We start from the raw sequence: 19,439 nt of genomic DNA on the forward strand, positions 1-19,439 counted from the left end.
GCAAGAACCGACATAGGGCTAGAAGCACTGCAAGCAACTCGAGGCCTGTCCAGGAGCCCAAGGCTGCCTGCCCATTGCATACGGCACCCCAGCCGGTCTTGGAGGCATCTGTGTCCACAATCACGTGCTACGACACCTGACCCAGGGGGACACCTGCTCGTAGGAAAGCAGGGTCTGACCAAGGACTGAAAGGCGGTGACATTCCGGGATAACGCCGACCCAGAACATGCCGTAAAGCCAGTGCTGGAGCGGTCTCATATGGAGCAGACCGAGCGGCGTAACTGCAGCTGCCATATGCCCCAGGAGCCTCTACAAAAGTTTGAGAGGGACCGCTGTCTTGTGACTGAATAAGTTCAGGCAACTCAGCACCGACTGGACACGTTCATTCGTGAGATGCGCCGACATGTTGACCGAATCCAACTCGATACCAAGAAAAGAAATACTCTGCACAGGGGAGAGTTTGCTCTTTTCCCAGTTGACCTGAAGCCCCAGATGGCTGAGGTGCTGCAGCACCAGGTCCCTGTGCTCGCACAACGAGTCTCACGAGTGAGTTATTATCAGCCAGTCGTCGAGATAGTTGAGGATTCAGATACCCATCTCCCAGAGAAGGGAGAGAACACCCTCCGCGATTTTGGTAAAAACGCGGGGAGACAGGACTAGCCCAAAGGGGAAGACTTTGAACCGATACGCCCGACCCTCGAAAAGCATATATAAAAAGTATATACCCGTATGTACAGGAGAGTGGCCCCCAAATACGTCAGTTATGACGTAATGTCGTAGAGAACGACTGAAGGGGAACTTGAAATTCGCTATAGCATCTATAAAGACAGCCTTCATGCTTTCAATGTGGAGCTAGCCACAGCAAGACAGAAGTTCTTCTCAAACCTTATAAACAGCAACCTAAACAACACTCAAACTCTTTTTGCTACTGTTGAGAGACTAAGTCAGATTCCCAGTGAAATGCTCTCCGACAGCAAATGTAATGAGTTTGCTTCCTTATTTTCTGAGAAGATCAATAATATCAGAAAGGTGATTAGCACATCCTTAAGTTATGCAGAGGTCACACAGATTCGACCACAATTTCAAAAAGAAGTCACTATGTCTGTTTTTAAAGCAACTGATAGCAAAACTTTGGAAGAAATAGTGCAGCACCTTAAATCCTCAACCTGCAACCTTGACACACTTCCCACATCTTTTTTCAAAAGTGTGTTTAACTGTTTAGAAGCAGATCTCTTAGAAGTGGTAAACACCTCACTTCTTCCCTTCTTTCTGGGACTTTTCCAAACTCCCTGAAGACTGCAGTTGTTAAGCCTCTTCTGAAAAAGAGCAATCTTTATAACACCACATTGAGCAACTATAGACCAATATCAAATCTTCCTTTTATAGGCAAGATTATTGAAAAGGTAGTTTTCAATCAGTGAAACAACTACTTAAACTCAAATGGATACCTGGACAATTTTCAATATGGCTTCCGACCACATCACAGTATAGAGACGGCACTCGTTAAGATAATAAATGATATTCGCTTAAATTCTGATTCTGGCAAAATATCAGTGCTAGTAATACTAGATCTTAGTGCTGCGTTTGACACTGTCGAACATAACATTCTTCTAGAGAGACTGGAAAACTGGGTCGGGCTTTCTGGGATGGCTCTCAGTTGGTTCAGGTCATACTTAGAAGGGAGAGGTTATTATGTGAGTATAGGAGAGCATAAGTCTAAGTGGACGTCCATGACATGTGGAGTCCCTCAAGGCTCAATTCTAGCACCGCTCTTGTTTAGCCTGTATATGCTCCCACTAAGTCAAATAATGAGAAAGAACCAAATTGCCTATCACAGCTATGCTGATGATACCCAGATTTACCTAGCCTTATCACCAAATGACTACAGCCCCATTGATTCCCTCTGCAAATGCATTGATGAAATTAACAGTTGGATGTGCCAGAACTTCCTTCAGTTAAATAGGGAGAAAACTGAAGTCACTGCATTTGGATGCAAAGAGGAAGTTCTTAAGATGAATACATACCTTAACTCAAGAGGTCAAACAACTAAAAACCAAGTCAGGAATCTTGGTGTGATTCTGGAGTCAGACCTTAGTTTCAGTAGTCATGTCATCTCAAAAACATTGCAAGAATTAGATGTTTTGTTTCCAGTCAAGACTTGGAGAAACTTGTTTATGGCTTTATCACAAGCAGGGTGGATTATTGTAATGGTCTCCTCACTGGCCTTCCCAAGAAGACCACAGCTGCAGCTCATCCAGAACGCTGCTGCCATGATTCTGACTAGAACCAGAAAATCTGAGCATATCACACTGGTCCTCAGGTCCCTACACTGGCTTCCAGTTATTTTTAGAATTGATTTTAAAGTACTTTTACTCATTTATAAATCACTCAATGGCCTAGGACCTAAATACATTGCAGATATGCTCACTGAATATAAACCGAATATATACAGACCACTCAGATCACTAGGATTGAGTCAGTTAGAAATACCAAGGGTTTACACAAAACAAGGGGAATCCGCTTTTAGCCATTATGCTGCCCGCAGTTGGAATCAGCTTCCAGAAGAGATCAAATGTGCTAAAACATTAGGTACATTTAAATCTAGACTCAAAACTCATCTGTTTAGCTATGCATTTAATGAATGAGCACTGTGCTACGTCCGAACTACTTACACTATGTATAATCCTTTTCCATTTTTAACTGTCTTAAATTTTATCTTAAATCAATTTTTAAATCATTTTAAAAGTTTTAATTTTTTTTGTTTTATTACTGTGATTTTTGTTTTATGATTATTTTACTGCCTCTTTGTGAATTATTGTGTTTATTATTGTTTTTATAATTATTCCTACTTCCCTCTACTTCCTTGTATGAAATGTGCTATATAAATAAACTTGCCTTGCCTTGCCTAGTTTCATTGCCATAGTTTTTGCCTTGTTTCATAGCCTTGTTCATTTGTTACTATATTTGTTACTATATATATATATATATATATATATATATGTGACCCTGGACCACAAAACCAGTCTTAAGTCGCTGGGGTATATTTGTAGCAATAGCCAAAAATACATTGTATGAGTCAAAATTACTGATTTTTCTTTTATGCCAAAAATCATTAGGATATTAAGTAAAGATCATGTTCCGTGAAGATATTTTGTAAAATTCCTACTGTAAATATTTCAAAACTTAATTTTTGATTAGTAATAAGCATTGTTAAGGACTTCATTTGGACAGTATTTAGATTTTTTTGCAACCTCAGATTCAAGATTTTCACATAGTTGTATCTAGGCAAAATATTGCCCTATCCTAACAAACTATACATCAATGGAAAGCTTATTTATTCTGCTTTCAGAATTTTGAAAAATTGACCGTTATTACTGGTTTTGTGGTCCAGGGTCATACACACACACACACACACACACATATATATATATATATATATATACACACTTATATATAGCTTTATTAAACACAAAGTAGTCAAGACAGGCAAGATCGATCTCCAAACAAACAGAAATATGTAGGGCAAGACAAAATCAAAATCCAAATAAACAGGCAGAAGGTCAAAATCCAAGAGAGCAGTCTAGCATCCATATGGCGAATCTCTGCTCTCTACCCAATAAAACGGATGAACAACTTCTGCTCACTCTGACAAATAAGGACTTTTCAAACTCCGCTGCTTCATGGAAACCTGGCTGAATGATGCAATACCGGACGGCACGCTCCATCTGCCAGGCTATCAGCTGTTTAGAGTGGATCGCAACACAGAATCAACAAGGAAATCGCGTGACGGCAGGACGTGCTTTTACATCAATGAGAGGTGGTGTAGAGATGTAGCAGTGTTAAAGAAGATGTGCTGTTCCAATCTAGAAGCGCTTTTCATTAACTGTAAGCCGTTCTATTCTCCGCAAAAGTTTTGCCTGGCTCTACGGAAACTCACTGATCAGATTGCAGACATGGAGCAAAAACACCCAGACTCTGTTTTAATCATTCTTGGGGATTTTAACAAAGCATATCTCTCCTGTGAACTGCCCAAATACAGTCAGCATGTTACATGTCCTATCAGAGACAGTAATATATTGGATCACTGTTACACCACAATAAGGAATGCATATCACTCTGTCCCACAGGCAGCTTTGGGACTCTCTGATCATTGTTTGGTTCATCTTATACTGACCTACAGGCAGAAACTGAAAACAGCTAAACCTGTATTAAAGACTGTAAGGAGATGGACTAATGAAACAGAGGGGATTTTACAAGCCTGTTTCGAATGGACTGATTGGAGTGTTTTTGAAGCTGCTGCAAAGGATCTGGATGAACTCACAGAGACTGTAACTTCATATATCAGTTTCTGTGAGGATATATGCATTCCTACCAGGACTTATTTAACATTCAACAATGATAAGCCATGGTTTACAACAAAACTCAGACTTCTTTGTCAAGCCAAAGAGGATGCCTACCGAAAAGGGGATAGAGTCTTGTACAATCAGGCCAGGAACACACTGAATAAGGAGATTAGAGTGGCTAAAAGGACCTACACAAAAATGTTAGAAAATCTGTTCACTTCAAACGAACCAGCTTCAGTGTGGAAAGGTCTGAAAGCCATCACAAATTACAAGACACCATCTCCCAGCACTGAGGCAAACCAACACCCGTTCTGACGATCTCTTTTCACAACTACTAACACCTCCAGCAACCCCCCTCTCCCCCTCCTCCACTCCAAATAAGTGAAGACGAGGTGCGCCAGGTCCTCAGGAAGAACAAAAGGAGAAAAGTTCCAGGCCCAGACGGTGTGACACCAACCTGTCCGAAAACCTGTGCTGACCAGCTGGCCCCCATCTTTTCACAGATCTTCAACAGGTCTCTGGAGTTGTGTGAAGTTCCATCATGCTTCAAACGCTGCACTGCACTTCATCCTGCAACATCTGGACAGACCAGGGACTTATGTTAGGATCCTGTTTGTGGACTTCAGTTCGGCCTTCAGCACCATCATTCCTATACTCCTCCAGACCAAACTAAACCAGCTCTCTGTTCCTAGCTCTATCTGTCAGTGGATTACCAGGTTTCTGACAGATAGGCAACAGCTGGTGAGACTAGGAAAATTGATGTCAAGCAGCCGGACCACCAACACTAGTGCTCCTCAGGGATGTGTTCTCTCTCCACTGCTCTTCTCCCTCTACACCAATGACTGCACCTCCAAAGACCCCTCTGTCAAGCTTCTGAAGTTTGCAGATGACACCACAATCATCGGCCTGATTCAGGATGGTGAGGAATCTGCCTACAGACAGGAGGTTAGAGAGTCGGCTGTATGGTGCTGTCATAACAACCTGGAGCTCAGCGCTCAAAACAGTGGAGATGATCATAGACTTCAGGAGAAACCCCCCTGCACTCAACCCTCTCAGCATCATGGACAGCACTGTGGCTACAGTGGAGACATTCAAGTTCCTAGGGTCCATCATCTCCCATCATCTGTTCTGTTCTGTTCTGTTCTGTTCTATTCTATTATATAGCACAACTGTACATACCACTTACTTATTTATTTCTCAATTTATTTTTCTAATTTTTGTCTATTTATATTTATATATGTGTATTTTATTCTCATCTTATTTTTCTAAGTTTTGTCTATTTATATTTATATGTGTGTATTTTATTCTCATCTTATGTTTATTGTCTGTATGTTGTTGCTGTCTCTGTGTACTGGAAGCTAATGACACTAAAACAAATTCCTAGTATGCGCAAGCATATTTGGCAATAAAAAAAAAAAAAAAAAGATTCTGATTCTGAGAAAGCCCAGTCAGAGGACTATCATTTTTTTTTTTTTTACTCATTTTAAAATAGAAACAGGTCACTACCATACATTAAAAGAAACAAAAAATAACAACGCAACAAAAGCTGTAAAGCATTAAATCTATTGTTTAAATAATCGTAACTGCTTACGGACATGTAATTTTCTTATGGGTTTTCCTATATAAAATAGGATATTTAATGAAAACACAACAATAATAAAATAGCACAAAAACACTTGCTTACATTAAACATAAACTTTTATTAACAAAACGATTAAGACTGATGACATGAAATAGGCCTATATCCTGTAACCTAATAAATTAAGGTATTTAGATTTTTCCCTTTAAAACGAACATACAATTTATGGTTCATTACTACTTTAATGTACAACAGCAAATGTACAATGTACAACTTTAATGTACAATTTTTACAACAACAATAGAACAAAGACAAACTCACTTATATTAAACAATACAATATAGGCTATAAATATTTTTATTAACAAAAGTTCTCTTGTGCTTCTGCCTCCGCTATCATTCTGTCAATCATATATATGTTTTTGTCTTTGTTTATTAGCCTATATTTTATTGTAATTTATGTTATTGCCCTTGCTCGTTGTTCTGAAGATAGCAATTAAAAAAAGAATAAATAAATAAATAAATAAATAAATATGGAGATAAAATAATGCCATAAAGATTTGCATGTGAAAAGAACGTGTTGTGCAAGTGTACATAAGATGGTAAGCATAAATTAAATTTGCATGTGCAAGATACGCTTTGTAAAAGTGTAAATCGCGTTTCAAGCATAAGAAAAAAAAAAGATTTACAGCATTTTACTGTTACTTGTAAGTGTAATTCATGTATCGTGAAACTGCAGCTTCATGCTTTCGCAAAATAAATACGATTAAAATAAATAAATAAACAACAACTTAATTAAAACATGATACTTTATAAGTTGTGTACCATTAGGCTAGACTCTCATATGTTCATCCTGAATTGTTAGCTGGTGTTAACATTATTGGATTGGTTTGGCTTTACATTGAAATGCATACATCATATAATATAGCCTAATATAGCTGATGTTAAACATTACAAAATGATATGTGACAATGCTCAACAATAGTATCAGAGTGCTATATTTTTTATAAAACCTTTTTACTATAACAATAAAGCTACATAAATCTGAATTTGACGATTTTCCAGACCATGTATCTGTTTATTGTATTTAACACTCAATTGTTTACTTTGAAATTTTTGAAGATTTTGAAAAAAAAAAAAAAAAAAAAACAAAAAAAAAAAAGGTAAAATCCCCATAAATTATAACATGTTAAAGTGAAAAAAATAAATAATTATTATATTCACTATATTGAACCAAATTTTAGTTGAAAAAATTGAGTCATCCCTGATCAGTAGACAGGTAAAATTATGCATGTTATTATAAATTACAAATTATGCTGCTAGTGCAGATACTAGGCCATGTTTAACACTAGCACCGCCAGGGGTTGCTGTACACCTACCCACAAAAACCTCCAGCGGGTAATCTTACCCAAGCACGACTACCGTTTTTATACGCCTAAAGAACATTTTATTTCAGTTTAGTATGCCACTGTTTTCATAAAGAAACATCTAAATATGAGATCATAGTCAGATGAGTCGTCAGATGCTGACTCAGACTAATGGCATTTAGTGCTTCTATGCTCTTCAGCATCCATAAATCACCTTCTTTTACTAATTTTGACTTTATTTTTGAATCTTTTGCAAAATAAATACGATTAAAATAAATAAATAAACAACTGCTAATTCAGTGAGTAAAAGGCGCTGCCTAGCAATGTAGTTACAATTAAAACATAAGTATCAAGATAATGACAGCACAAAAATATAGGCATAATATAAATGCCAATTTTTTTTTTTTATCTAAACCATTTTTAGAGGATTGTAAATTACACCATTTTAGTAAAAGTCAATGACTGGGAGACTTGAATGTTTTATTCAAAGTCTGTTATGTAGGCTACATTTGAAAAACAGCCACGGGCTATATTTTGGCAGTTTTAGTATTAAGTATCATCAAAATTACAATATTACAGTAAACTATCATATATTGCCTGTTGAGGAATAAAAGGACACAGCTCGAAATTCAATATGAACACATAGCCTGGTACACAACATATATCGTGTTTTTATTTTATTTTATTTTATTTTATTTTATTTTATTTTTAATGTATGTCTAAAAGTACCATTCCACCGGCAGCGAGAACTAAATGAAGATAAATGATTTGGCGTGTGATGTGTTTATTGAACCAGTCAGATAAGAGTAAATGGAGTCCGCGAGAGTCTCATTTGATTGGCTACAAAAAGGTGGTGGACCCGCCCTTCCCCTCGCGCTTGCAAAACTCAGTGAGTGAGAGAATCGTGCCAAAAGTGTAAGCGCAGATAAAAGAAAGACGGAGCTGTACATATCGGATTATTTCGGCAACTTTGTGTCCTACATACACAAGAAGTCATTTAGACATTTGCAACAGTTTGTTTTTTACACATACAGATTGGTCCTACGCAGTCAATCTGTTTTGCAGATCTTTAAACTGTTGTTTTCATGTGCAAATCACTGTTCACAGGCGTGCAGTGCTTTTGATTGTATTTTAGCGAAAAGAACGTGCCAAAAGTGTAAGCGTGAAGAAATGGAAGTCGGAAGAATGCAGATCATATTTTTTTTGCGAAAGCATGAAGCTGCAGTTTCACAATACATAAATTAAACTTACGAGTAACAGTAAAATGCTGCAAATCTCTTTTTTTTTTCTTACGCTTGAAACGCGATTTACACTTTTACAAAGCTTATCTTGTGTGTGCAAATTTAATTTACACTTACAGTCTTATGTACACTTGCACAACGTGTACTCTTCACATGCAAATCTTTATGGCATTATTTTATCTCCATAAATAAACTATTATTTTGTTGAACAGAACAGAGGAACAACTGATGAGATCACCGGTCCAGATTTGGTTGACCAATCTGAGGCATCTCGTGACCGCCCACATGTGGAAAACGAATTTTGAAGTCATTTATCTGTTTTCTACCTGTGCCAAAAAAAAAAAAAAAACCTCTAATTTTTTTATTTTCCTGAACAAACGAAAAAGGAGCCATTTTCTTGTTTCTGCTTATTTCATTTAAAATTGAAACACAAATTATCAAAACGTACATGGACCATTGTTGCACAGAGACATCTGATGAGATCTATATGTAGATGTTTATAACATGCTTAACAATAATAATTTCTTCTCAGACATAAAATGTTTTTGTATTGTATAAAATGTATTAGTTTTTTAGGACTTTTAGGACTTTTTGGACTTTTAAGACTGATTAAGCAAAATTTTTGATTGCTAATGTACTAATTTTGCTCCTGATATCAACATGCTAATGGATGTGGTTTTTTGATTGATTGTTTTTTTTTCATTTATTTTTTTATTTTATTTTATTATTATTATTATTATTATTATTTTGTTTTGTTTTGTTTTACCAGTTACCTTGAAGACTTCACTTCAAACTGTTGCTTTTCTCTGAGAGCGCTGTACCAACATCATAAGCTGTTCAAATACGCTGGGCAGATATCCCACACAAATTTGGTAAAATAAGCTGCATGATTACTAATGATGGGGCTGTTTTTTCTTGAATCCATGGAAAGAAGCAGAAAACATCTTAGAAAATACCAGGTTTACTTGTTTTAAAAGTTGAACAGGATCCGTTTCCAGGAATGGCTGTGTGCTCTTACACACTGTGTATACTTCAATTATACTGTGTTGTAAATAAAATACAAATAATCTAAAATATATTGATTTATATGATGATTTTCACATAATTTTATAACAAAAACTCTAGTCAAATTTTTGCATTTGCCATACATATGGAAAAGATCTAATTAAATGTGCAGTAGGTAATTGCAACAAAATTCAAAAAGATAATAAAGAAACATAAGTCCAAGTGTAAATCTTTGGACCCCTAAAAATCAGTATTAGTACGAATTAATGATCATGCAAGACAAAATTAAATTCAAATCAAATCTTACACACCTCAGTATCACCATCTGACAGTTTGGACTCTTCAGTCCATCAGAGAGCAGCTTCACTCCTGAATCCTGTATGTCATTGTTACTCAGATCCAGTACTCTCAGAACTGAGTTTGAGGACTGTAGAGCTGATGCCACAATTCCACAATGCTGAACAGTAAAAGTACAGCCAGAAAAACTGAAAAAGATTAAAACACAAAAGAATTTCATGAAAAATTGATGATGTTTTATTTTATACTTCAAAGATTGGTTCACTTTCTGCCATCTGACAAAAATTCAATCAACTAGGCTGTTGAAACTGTGATAATATAGTTAAGAATCTATGTGTATATTATTATATGCACAGTAAAATCCCCAGTGTTAAATCAACACACCTCGGAGTGTATTTGGTCCCCCACTCCCCACTCAGCTTATTTTCAGTTAATAAGATTATGCGATATGAGATCTTCAGGCCGTTCTGTAACTCCCCAACTGGACCTCACCGGACAATTGGACCTTTTTAGTTACATGCAACATCACTACCCACTCCTACCCTGTGAATTTCAAGCCCCGGGATGCAAAGCAATAGAGTAAAACCTTTCCACTGCGCTTCTCGGAACGGCTCGCAGGAGATACCCGTTTATATCATTAACCACTGGCCACGAGCTTTGAGGCTCTGCTCTCACTGAGCATATTTATTTATATAGCATAGTTTATTTTATTTGAGATCAACTACGAACATTGTTTAGTTAAGTTTTGAATTGTAAGTCAATAACAATAAGCTGAAGCCCCATTCTACATACTTTTGGAAATAATAAAACAATATATTGTGCTTTGGTTCTGTTTTGCCACATTTAAGAACACAGAAACAATAGCACACAATTAAAGCAAACACTGATCTCAATCATGGTAGTGTCCAAAAAAAACGAATGTTTTTTTTTTTTTTAAAAAAGTAATGATTTAATGTCTTTTATTTCAGTTAATTTTCATGTAACGCCACACCGACAGGTATCTGAGAATGGCTCGATTTGAAAAAGGGGATATTGTTTTTACAGAGCAATTAAAAACCACTGCATGGATTTTTATCATTATAGGTTAGATTTGTACAGACACTGCCAACACGCATTAATGTTCAAACAACATGGAAAAAGTTAACTTTGCATACGACGACCCCTTTAAAGGGTTAAAGATATAAACTGCACATGTGTGCTGTAGGTAACAATGAACTTCAACAATTTGTTAAAATCATAGGTAACACTTTGATAGTCCACTTTAGACATTCTACTAACAGTAAGTAACTTTGCAACTGCATGTCAACTAGTCATTAGGGTATTAGACTGACCGCTTAATATCTAGTCATTAGGGTATTAGACTGACCACTCTTCTGAACTTCTATTATCTCTAAGTATACACTATAAAAAATAAACATAAAAAACAAACTGTGAAATGCATGGCATCACCGGGTGCCAAACACCGGGTGACTGACTGAAGCATCTTCCAAACAAACACTGTAAAAGTAAAGTCAAATATCCTACATTTTCTTAAATGTTTTTTTCTTTTTTAAAATTGTTACTTTACAGGTATTGTCTGAATTATCATCATGAAACATTCTCTGTGAAACTAAGTTCTTTTTGCAATTAACCACTAGCTAGTAACAACACACAGCAAAAACTGACTATCACTGCATCAGCAACTCCACAGTTACAACCTTTAAATAAAATGACATGCAACATAATATCAACATTTCATTGTCTTCTCCTGGACTAAAACACATGCTCCACTCTTCAGCACAATAGTAACCCACAAAACTCAGACAACAGAAACCCTTTAAATCCCAAAAGAACATGAAACACGGTCCGTGTACGTTTTGATCATTTGTTTTTCAATTTGAAATGAAATAAGCAGAAACAAGAAAATGGCTCCTTTATTTATTTATTTATTTAGTTTGTTTGTTTGTTTATTCAGAAAAATGAAAAAATTAGATTTTGGCTCGATTTTTTGTTTGTTGTTTCAATGGTAGAAAATGGATAAACAAATTGTCCACATGTGGGCGGTCACTAGATGTGATTCAAATGCATCAGTCTTACGTGAATGAAACAGGTAAAGTGTATGTAATATTTTCCAGTGTTAAACAAACCCTGCTCAGTGTTCATGTGTTTTCACACTACAGAGTGTTCAAGTAGCATTGACACAGTGTTGGAGTTCAGGAGATAATTATGTCATGATTGACCAATAATGATGAACACCTGCTGTTTACAAGCAGAATCACAGAAGGAAAGAGAAACACAAGAATCAGACACAGCCAAAGATAAAATGAACTTAAATAAATGAGGACATTAAATCTCTGATTAAACAACTCCACAAACAACATTACAGATTGACTTGATTTCTGTCATATATCCACAAATATTATTTGAGAATGTCTAAACAGAGATTTAGATGTTTTATTAAAAAAAAAAAAAAAAAAAAAAAAAGTTTAATTTGACCTGACCATCATGGCGAACAGGGTTTACTTTAGTTGGGCTTTTGACCCTTGACTTTCTTAGTGTAGTTTTTTTTTTTTTTGTTTGCTGTAAATGTATAATTTGTTATAGCACAAAAAAGGGTTCTGTTAAATGTTCTTGGTTAATTATCATTGATGGTGTAATCATCACCCAGTGGCTTGATTTGCTGATATTGTTCAGTGGTTAACCTCTTATTTTCATGATATTTACAGTAATTGTATGAACTGTTGTTATTATTACTACTTCAAGATCTCCAGTGTTACTTAGACACACACAGACATCAAGAATTAGCATATAAATCTCAACAGTGGTGACATTCTGCAGCTGCATGCTGGGAGTCATGGGTAAGTTTTATAATCTGCTGTTACCCAGCATGCAGCTGTTGAATGTCACCATTGTTGAGATTCAAATGCCGATTCTTGATGTACTGTAGATTTCAAGGTTTAGTGTATAAGATAAACATCCATAATAGTTCATACATCTGTTGTAAACATTATGAAAATAATAGACTAACCACTGCATGAGATCAGCACATCAGGTCACTGGATGATAATGATTACACCACCAATAAAAATTAACCAAAAGCATCTAATAAGACTTCTTTTTTGTTTTTTTTATTTTGCTGTAATAAATGTGCTTCATACACATAATTACAGCAGCCGATTAAAAAAAAAAAAAAAAAAAAAAGCCAGGAGTCCAACTAAATTAAACCCTGATCGTCATGATGGTGAGGTCAATTGAAACAAAAAAAATAAAACATCTAAACCTCTGTTTAGATGTTCTCAAATAATATTTGTGGATATATGACAGAAATCAAGCCAAACTGTAATGTTTGTGGAGTTGTTTAATCAGAGATTTAATGTCTATTAAATTTATTTAAGTTCATTTTATCTTTGGCTGTGGCTGATTCTTGTGTTTCTCTTTTCTTCTGTGATTCTGCTTGTAAACTACAGGTGTTCATCATTATTGGTCAATCATGACATAATGATCTCCTTAACTCCAACACTGTGTCAATGCTACTTGAACACTCTGTAGTGTGGAAACACATGAACACTGAGCAGGGATTGTTTAACACTGGGAAATGTTACATCAACTTTACCTGTTTCATTTACGTAAGACTGATGCATTTGAATCACATTAAGTTTAATAGATTTGTTTAAATTAAAACTATGTAATCTAAATGCATGGAAAATTTGTTTGTAATTGAATTACATAAAGTTTAAGTTTAGGCTGAAACATTTCTTTTTGAGTGCATACAAAGCATACACAAATCCTTTCAATAATAAACGACTTATGGTTTAATGGTCCGTGTAACGCTTCACAATTCAGTTTTCAGACCATATGGTGCAAATGCAAAAATGAAAAAAATGAATCCAAACATTCATTTTTTAATTTGTTTCAGTTACTTCATAAATGAATAATTGCCATTTTCTCTCCTTTTTTGAATTTTACTTTTGCTAAGTTGTGACTTCATAAATGATCGTTTGAATAAATACAATCTAAACAATTTTCTATTTTTCCATTTTTTGATCTTACAATTTGCGCTGTGGGCCGTACCATTAGCGCGGGGGTGTGGGTGCGGACTGTTTCACAAACGCTTAACATGGCCTAATGTATCCTACTAAAACAGTGAATTTAAACACAGACAAGCAGAAATTGCATGTTAAGTCTTAGAATATGAACGAAGTTCCATGTGAAGCGATTTCCTCCCATAGAAACGATCTGCCACACACACACACACAAAACCACTGGAGATGTAGGCTATACCAAAAGCCGCAGAAATCCGTCTCATCAGGCTACAAACATATCCCTGGTGAAAAAAAAAACAGCATATGCTGGTATGTTTTGATGCTGGTTTAAGCTGGTCTTGACCAGCAACATGACTAGCTTAAACTAGCATCAAAACATACCAGCATCCGAGCCCATCAAAACATACATACCAGCACACTGTAAAATCCAACAGTTTATCTTTCATCTTGAATGTTAAATTGTCTAAACAACTGAAAAACATCACATAAGCTGACTTTATAAATTGATGTTAATTTTAAATATTTTTTTTGATTGATCTCACCATTATAGTGGTTAGTGATCCCTTTGGTTGGACACTTGAGACTTCATTAAAACATTTATATGGTTTTTTTTTTTTTTTTTTTGGTATATCATTACATCATGAAATCACAGTTGCTTGATTTCAAAGAAAAATAAATAACAAATACATTAAGATATAATAACTATTAGTTAAATGCGTTAGGTAGTGCACTTTTTGTATTAATTTTCGTATGATTTTATTGCTTTTAGCTCTTTTTGAAATAATATTTCTTTTTTCAAATTGAGCCGTTCTCAGAGGCTGCTCCCACAATAGTTGATTGACATGAGCTCTTACCTCAGATCAGCTGTAACAGTCCAGTAACTTTCCATGTTTTGATGCCAGAGCAGGGATGTAAATTAGACAAGAATATCTCCAATTGAGCGATTGAGGTGTTGTGTTGCTGAATGTAATAATGAACGTAGTGGCTGTCATTTAGTCCTGACATCTGAGCTGCTGAAGATGCAGTAGATTACGTTTATTTGTGAAGGGAATGCGCCTCCCGATCTACATATATCCATCTATGTTCACGCAAATCATTCATAATCCAGCTTCACTTACAGCAGAAGTGAGTATAAGCGTTTTTTTAATGAATCTTTGCGACCGCCTTTCCTTATAATGTGGTAGTTAGGAAGTTTAACGGCTAAACGCGGCTAAATGCGGCTAATGTAAACAAGACCATCCATTGAGCCACGTATTTTCTTTAGGTTTTCAATGGGGCACAAAACACTTAACGTGCAATTAGCACAAATTGCTTTCATAGTCTGGGCTTTTCTGCTTGTCTGTAAATAGTAGCCTATATGTTTATTATTAATAAGGTGTTTCTTCCAGTGTCACTGTTTTAGTAGGAAACGCTTGCCACGTTAAGCGTTTGTGAAACAGTCCGCAGCGACACCCCTGTGTTAATGGTACAGCCCACAGTGCAAAATTGTGCAAATTTTTTTCAAAAATGGAAAAATAGAAAATCGTTTAGATTTTATTTATTCAAACGATCATTTCTGAAGTTACAATTTAGCAAAAGTAAAATTGAAAAAAAGGAGAGAAAATGGCAATTATTCATTTATGAAGTAACTGAAAAAATGAACGTTTGGTTTTATTTTTCCATTTTTGCATTTGCCCCATCTGGTCTGAAAATTGAATTGTGAAGCGTTGCACAGACCTTTAATAGTTAACAGAAGTACAAAAAATCTTAAGGAATAAACGGAAACGAGTAAAAAAATATATATAAAAAAATGCTGTCATCATTTAGTTGTGTATTTTATGCATGTGTATTTTAGCTTTAATATACGTTTTAAAAAAAAGAAAAAAAAAGCAGCTGATATTTGCCATAAGGACAGCAGAAGCTAGTGGACTGCAAAATGGCAGAAGCTTAGGGCTGCTGCTGGGCACCGCTGTTGCAATGGAACGTTCTATTGGCTTTCACTTGCAGCAACAGAGGAATATTATTGTGTGCCAAACTGCAAAAGAATTGAGAGGGGCATGGTTTGATCTTCGGCTGACCAATGAGCAGAAAGGGGCGTTTCGTTCCGCCCGTGTGTAGAAATCGAATATCCAAGCTGTTTGTTCATTTTTCCACCTATGAACGAAAAACGAAAAATCAAGCAGAATTCTTGTTTTTCGTTTTTCTGGAAAAAATGAAAATACGAAAAAGGAGCCGTTTTCTCAGTTTTTTTCAATATTAAACCAAAAAACAAATGGACGAATGATACACGGATTCAGCGCGATGAGACCCCACCCTATTTTGGAGGTTCTGCTCACTTTTGGAGTTCCCGCCCCATTTTGGAGATCTCCAGTCTGCAGTTATATGTATTTGGAGGTGTTCAGGCCAGGACTCTTATCAAACGTGTAGTTTGGGGGGGGTGATTAGACATTGTATGGCTGAATTATAGCAACTTTCTTTTTCATGGTGAAACATCAAAATTTGACAGGCCACCATGGACACGCCCTCAAACAAAAACTCAAGATCTTCACAATTTAATGTCAGAAAGTGCTTTAAATTACAATGACCAAGTGTGGTGTTGATCTGAAAAAATCTTGACGAGGAGTTTGTTAAAATATGACGTCTGAAAGTGGCAAAAATGACACAAAATTTGCTTTAAAAAAAAAGAAAAATAACTGACTTCCTGTTGGGTTTCAGATTTTATGTATTGTTGGGTTACATGTGTGATTTTCATACATATATGTGTAACGTAGCGGGAGGGGTAGCCATACCCACTTCTGAAACCCATATCAGACATCATTTCTTATGCATGTGCAAAGTTTCATGACTTTTCGAGCATGTTTAGGCCCTCAAACATATAAATCATTCCAACCAGTGGACCAATCTTGTTCCACAGCATCTGAAATAGTCATTCTGAAATCCCTGAGCAAAGTCTGTAGTCAAAGTATTTCTGTATAATTGCCTCCCAGAACTCTCAGGCATCTAACGCCAAAAGAAATGATCACATTTATTGTGTTTCGTCTGCGCACTCTGAGACACAAGTCATTTATAAAATATGAAAATTACTATATTCAGTGGCTTTTTCTATTTTTCTATTTCTATTTCTTTTCTTAGTAATATATATGGTGTCAGTTTATTTTGTTCTCTTTGACTTGTTGGATAGAAACGGTGCTTATTCGCAAATGTTTTATGCAATATTCCAATTTTTGTGCATAACTTAAATTTGCAACTTTGGATGGAAACCCGGCTATGTTTACCATCTATCCAAAAGTAAAGATGAAAAAGCCAATACATATAACTTTAAAAAAGCACAGCATTTGATGGAGAACATTAATGAAAATTACTGCGCATTTGTCTTTGCTTTAAATTAAAGCTATGCCAGGATAAGGGTGTATTTTCATCAGTTCATAAAACAATGTATATTTCATGTTGTTGCATTCAGTGGCGAAACAATAAGCTTTTGTTGTAAACTTTGTTGTAAACTGTATGCTTTTAATTCACTGATCCTATTTGCATGAACTCCCACTGAACTGCCATAATGCTAGTATTGGTAACATTTTAAATTTTTCTGTATATCATGTAAGTCTGGTGCATATAAACAAAATTTAGTCTCAACTGTGTATGTACACACTTACAGAATGTTTCTGCAGTTGATCGCAGCTGGTATCAGTCTTCTTCTCCCCTCATCTGATGTGTTGTATTTCTTGAGGTCCAGCTCATCCAGCACCTCCTCTGACATCTGAAGCATGTAGGCGATTGTTGAGCAGTGAGCAGGAGAGAGTTTCTTCTCTGAGTGTTTGTCTGATTTCACAAACTCCTGAATCTCTCTGGACAGAGTCTGATCTTTCACTTCCAGCAGACAGAGGAACAGATTGATGGATCTTTCAGTGGAGAGTCCATGTCCATCTTTGATCTTCTCTTTAATGTACTGTGTGGTTCTCCTGATGCTCTCTGAGCTGTTCTCTGTGTGTGTCAGTAGATCCTGTAAGAGTCTCTGATTGGACTCCAGTGAGATGCCCAGCAGGAACCGCAGGAACAGATCCAGATGTCCATTCTCACTCTCAAGGGCCTGGTCTACTGCTTTCCTTTGCAGACAATGAACTACATCTAAAAACTTTAAAGTGTCAGTATTTTTCATTACATAATGATAAAAAGCACAGTAAGCAGCAAGAAACTCCTGAACGCTCAGATGAATGAAGCTGTAGACTTTCCTCTGATGAATCACAGATTCCTCTTTAAAGATCTCAGTGCAAATCCCAGAATACACTGAGGCATCAGTGACGTCTATGCCGCTCTCAATCAGGTCCTCCTCATAGAACATCACATTGCCCTTCATCAGCTGTTTGAAAGCTACTTCAGCAAGTTTCACAATCATTTCTCTGTTGGACTGCAGGAGTTTCTCTGGATCTCTCTCTTCATACTTCTGGTTCCTCATGTTGATCTGAATCAGCAGGAAGTGGATGTACATTTCAGTCAGAGTTTGAGGGATTTCTGCACTCAGATCTTCTTTCAGGAGCTTCTGAAGCACAGTGGATGAGATCCAGCAGAAGACGGGGATGTGGCACATGATGTGGAGGCTTCTTGCTCTCCTGATGTGTGAGATGATTCTGCTGACTTGATGCTGGTCACTGATTCTCTTCCTGAAATATTCCTCCTTCTGAGTCTCATTGAATCCGTGAATTTCTGTCAGACGGTTGATGTATTTGGAGGGGATCTGATTGGCTGCTGCTGGTCTGGAGGTGATCCAGATGAGAGCAGAGGGAAGCAGCTCTCCTTTCATGAGGTTTGACATCAACACACCCACTGATGAAGTTTCAGTCACAACACAAACTTTCTGATCATCTGAAAACATCAGTGTGATTCTGCTTTCATCCAGACCATCAAAGATGAACACAACTTTACACTCCTCATAAATCTTTGAGTCCAGATCTTGAAGTTCAGGATGAAAGTCCAGCAGAAGTCTGTGAAGACTGTACTGATGATCTCGGATCAAGTTCAGCTCTCGAAATGGAAGCACAAACATGAAATCTACATCCTGATTGGCTTTTCCCTCGGCCCAGTCCAGAATGAACTTCTGCACAGAGACGGTTTTTCCGATTCCAGCGATGCCTTTAGTAAGAACAGTCTTGATTTGGTCTTTCTCCTCACGTCCTGGTTCAGGTGAGGATTTAAAGATGTCATTGCAGTAGATTGGAGTGTCTTGTGAGTGTTTTGTTCTGGCTGTTTTCTCCATCTGTAAAACCTCATGTTCTTCATTCACTCCTTCACTCTCTTCCTCTATGATGTAGAGCTGTGTGTAGATCCTGTTCAGGAGGGTTTGATTCTCTTGGAGTTTGTTTCCCTCAAATAATCTTTCATACTTGATCTTCATGCTGGTTTTATGCTGGTCTTTCACTCTCTGAAGAACATCATCTACTGATTTCTGCAGGTCTCCAGCCTCACTGGATGCAGTGCAGGTCAAAGATGTTCTGTCAGAAAAGATAGCCACAGTGCTTTCTATGAAATAGTGTTCAGAAATAGTGTCCATCCAAAACAGATATGATTCTAGATAGGATTTTGTTGCCCCTGTTCAATGCATATTACACACTT

At 36.5% G+C, this 19,439-nt stretch overlaps 1 protein-coding gene across 1 annotated transcript; it reads right to left on the reverse strand.

Annotated features, from left to right (window-relative positions):
• Nucleotides 1–8,836: 8,836 nt before the first annotated feature.
• Nucleotides 8,837–19,318, reverse strand: LOC127158195 (protein NLRC3; the record flags this gene model as incomplete). Its single annotated transcript, XM_051101347.1, has 3 exons — nucleotides 8,837–8,855; nucleotides 9,846–10,019; nucleotides 17,486–19,318. Coding segments are annotated over 3 exons (2,011 nt in total), but the record flags the coding sequence as incomplete, so codon positions are not given.
• Nucleotides 19,319–19,439: the final 121 nt, after the last annotated feature.

Source organism: Labeo rohita, unplaced genomic scaffold, assembly GCF_022985175.1.
Source record: "Labeo rohita strain BAU-BD-2019 unplaced genomic scaffold, IGBB_LRoh.1.0 scaffold_1380, whole genome shotgun sequence".
In the NCBI taxonomy this organism is placed as follows: Eukaryota; Metazoa; Chordata; class Actinopteri; order Cypriniformes; family Cyprinidae; genus Labeo; species Labeo rohita.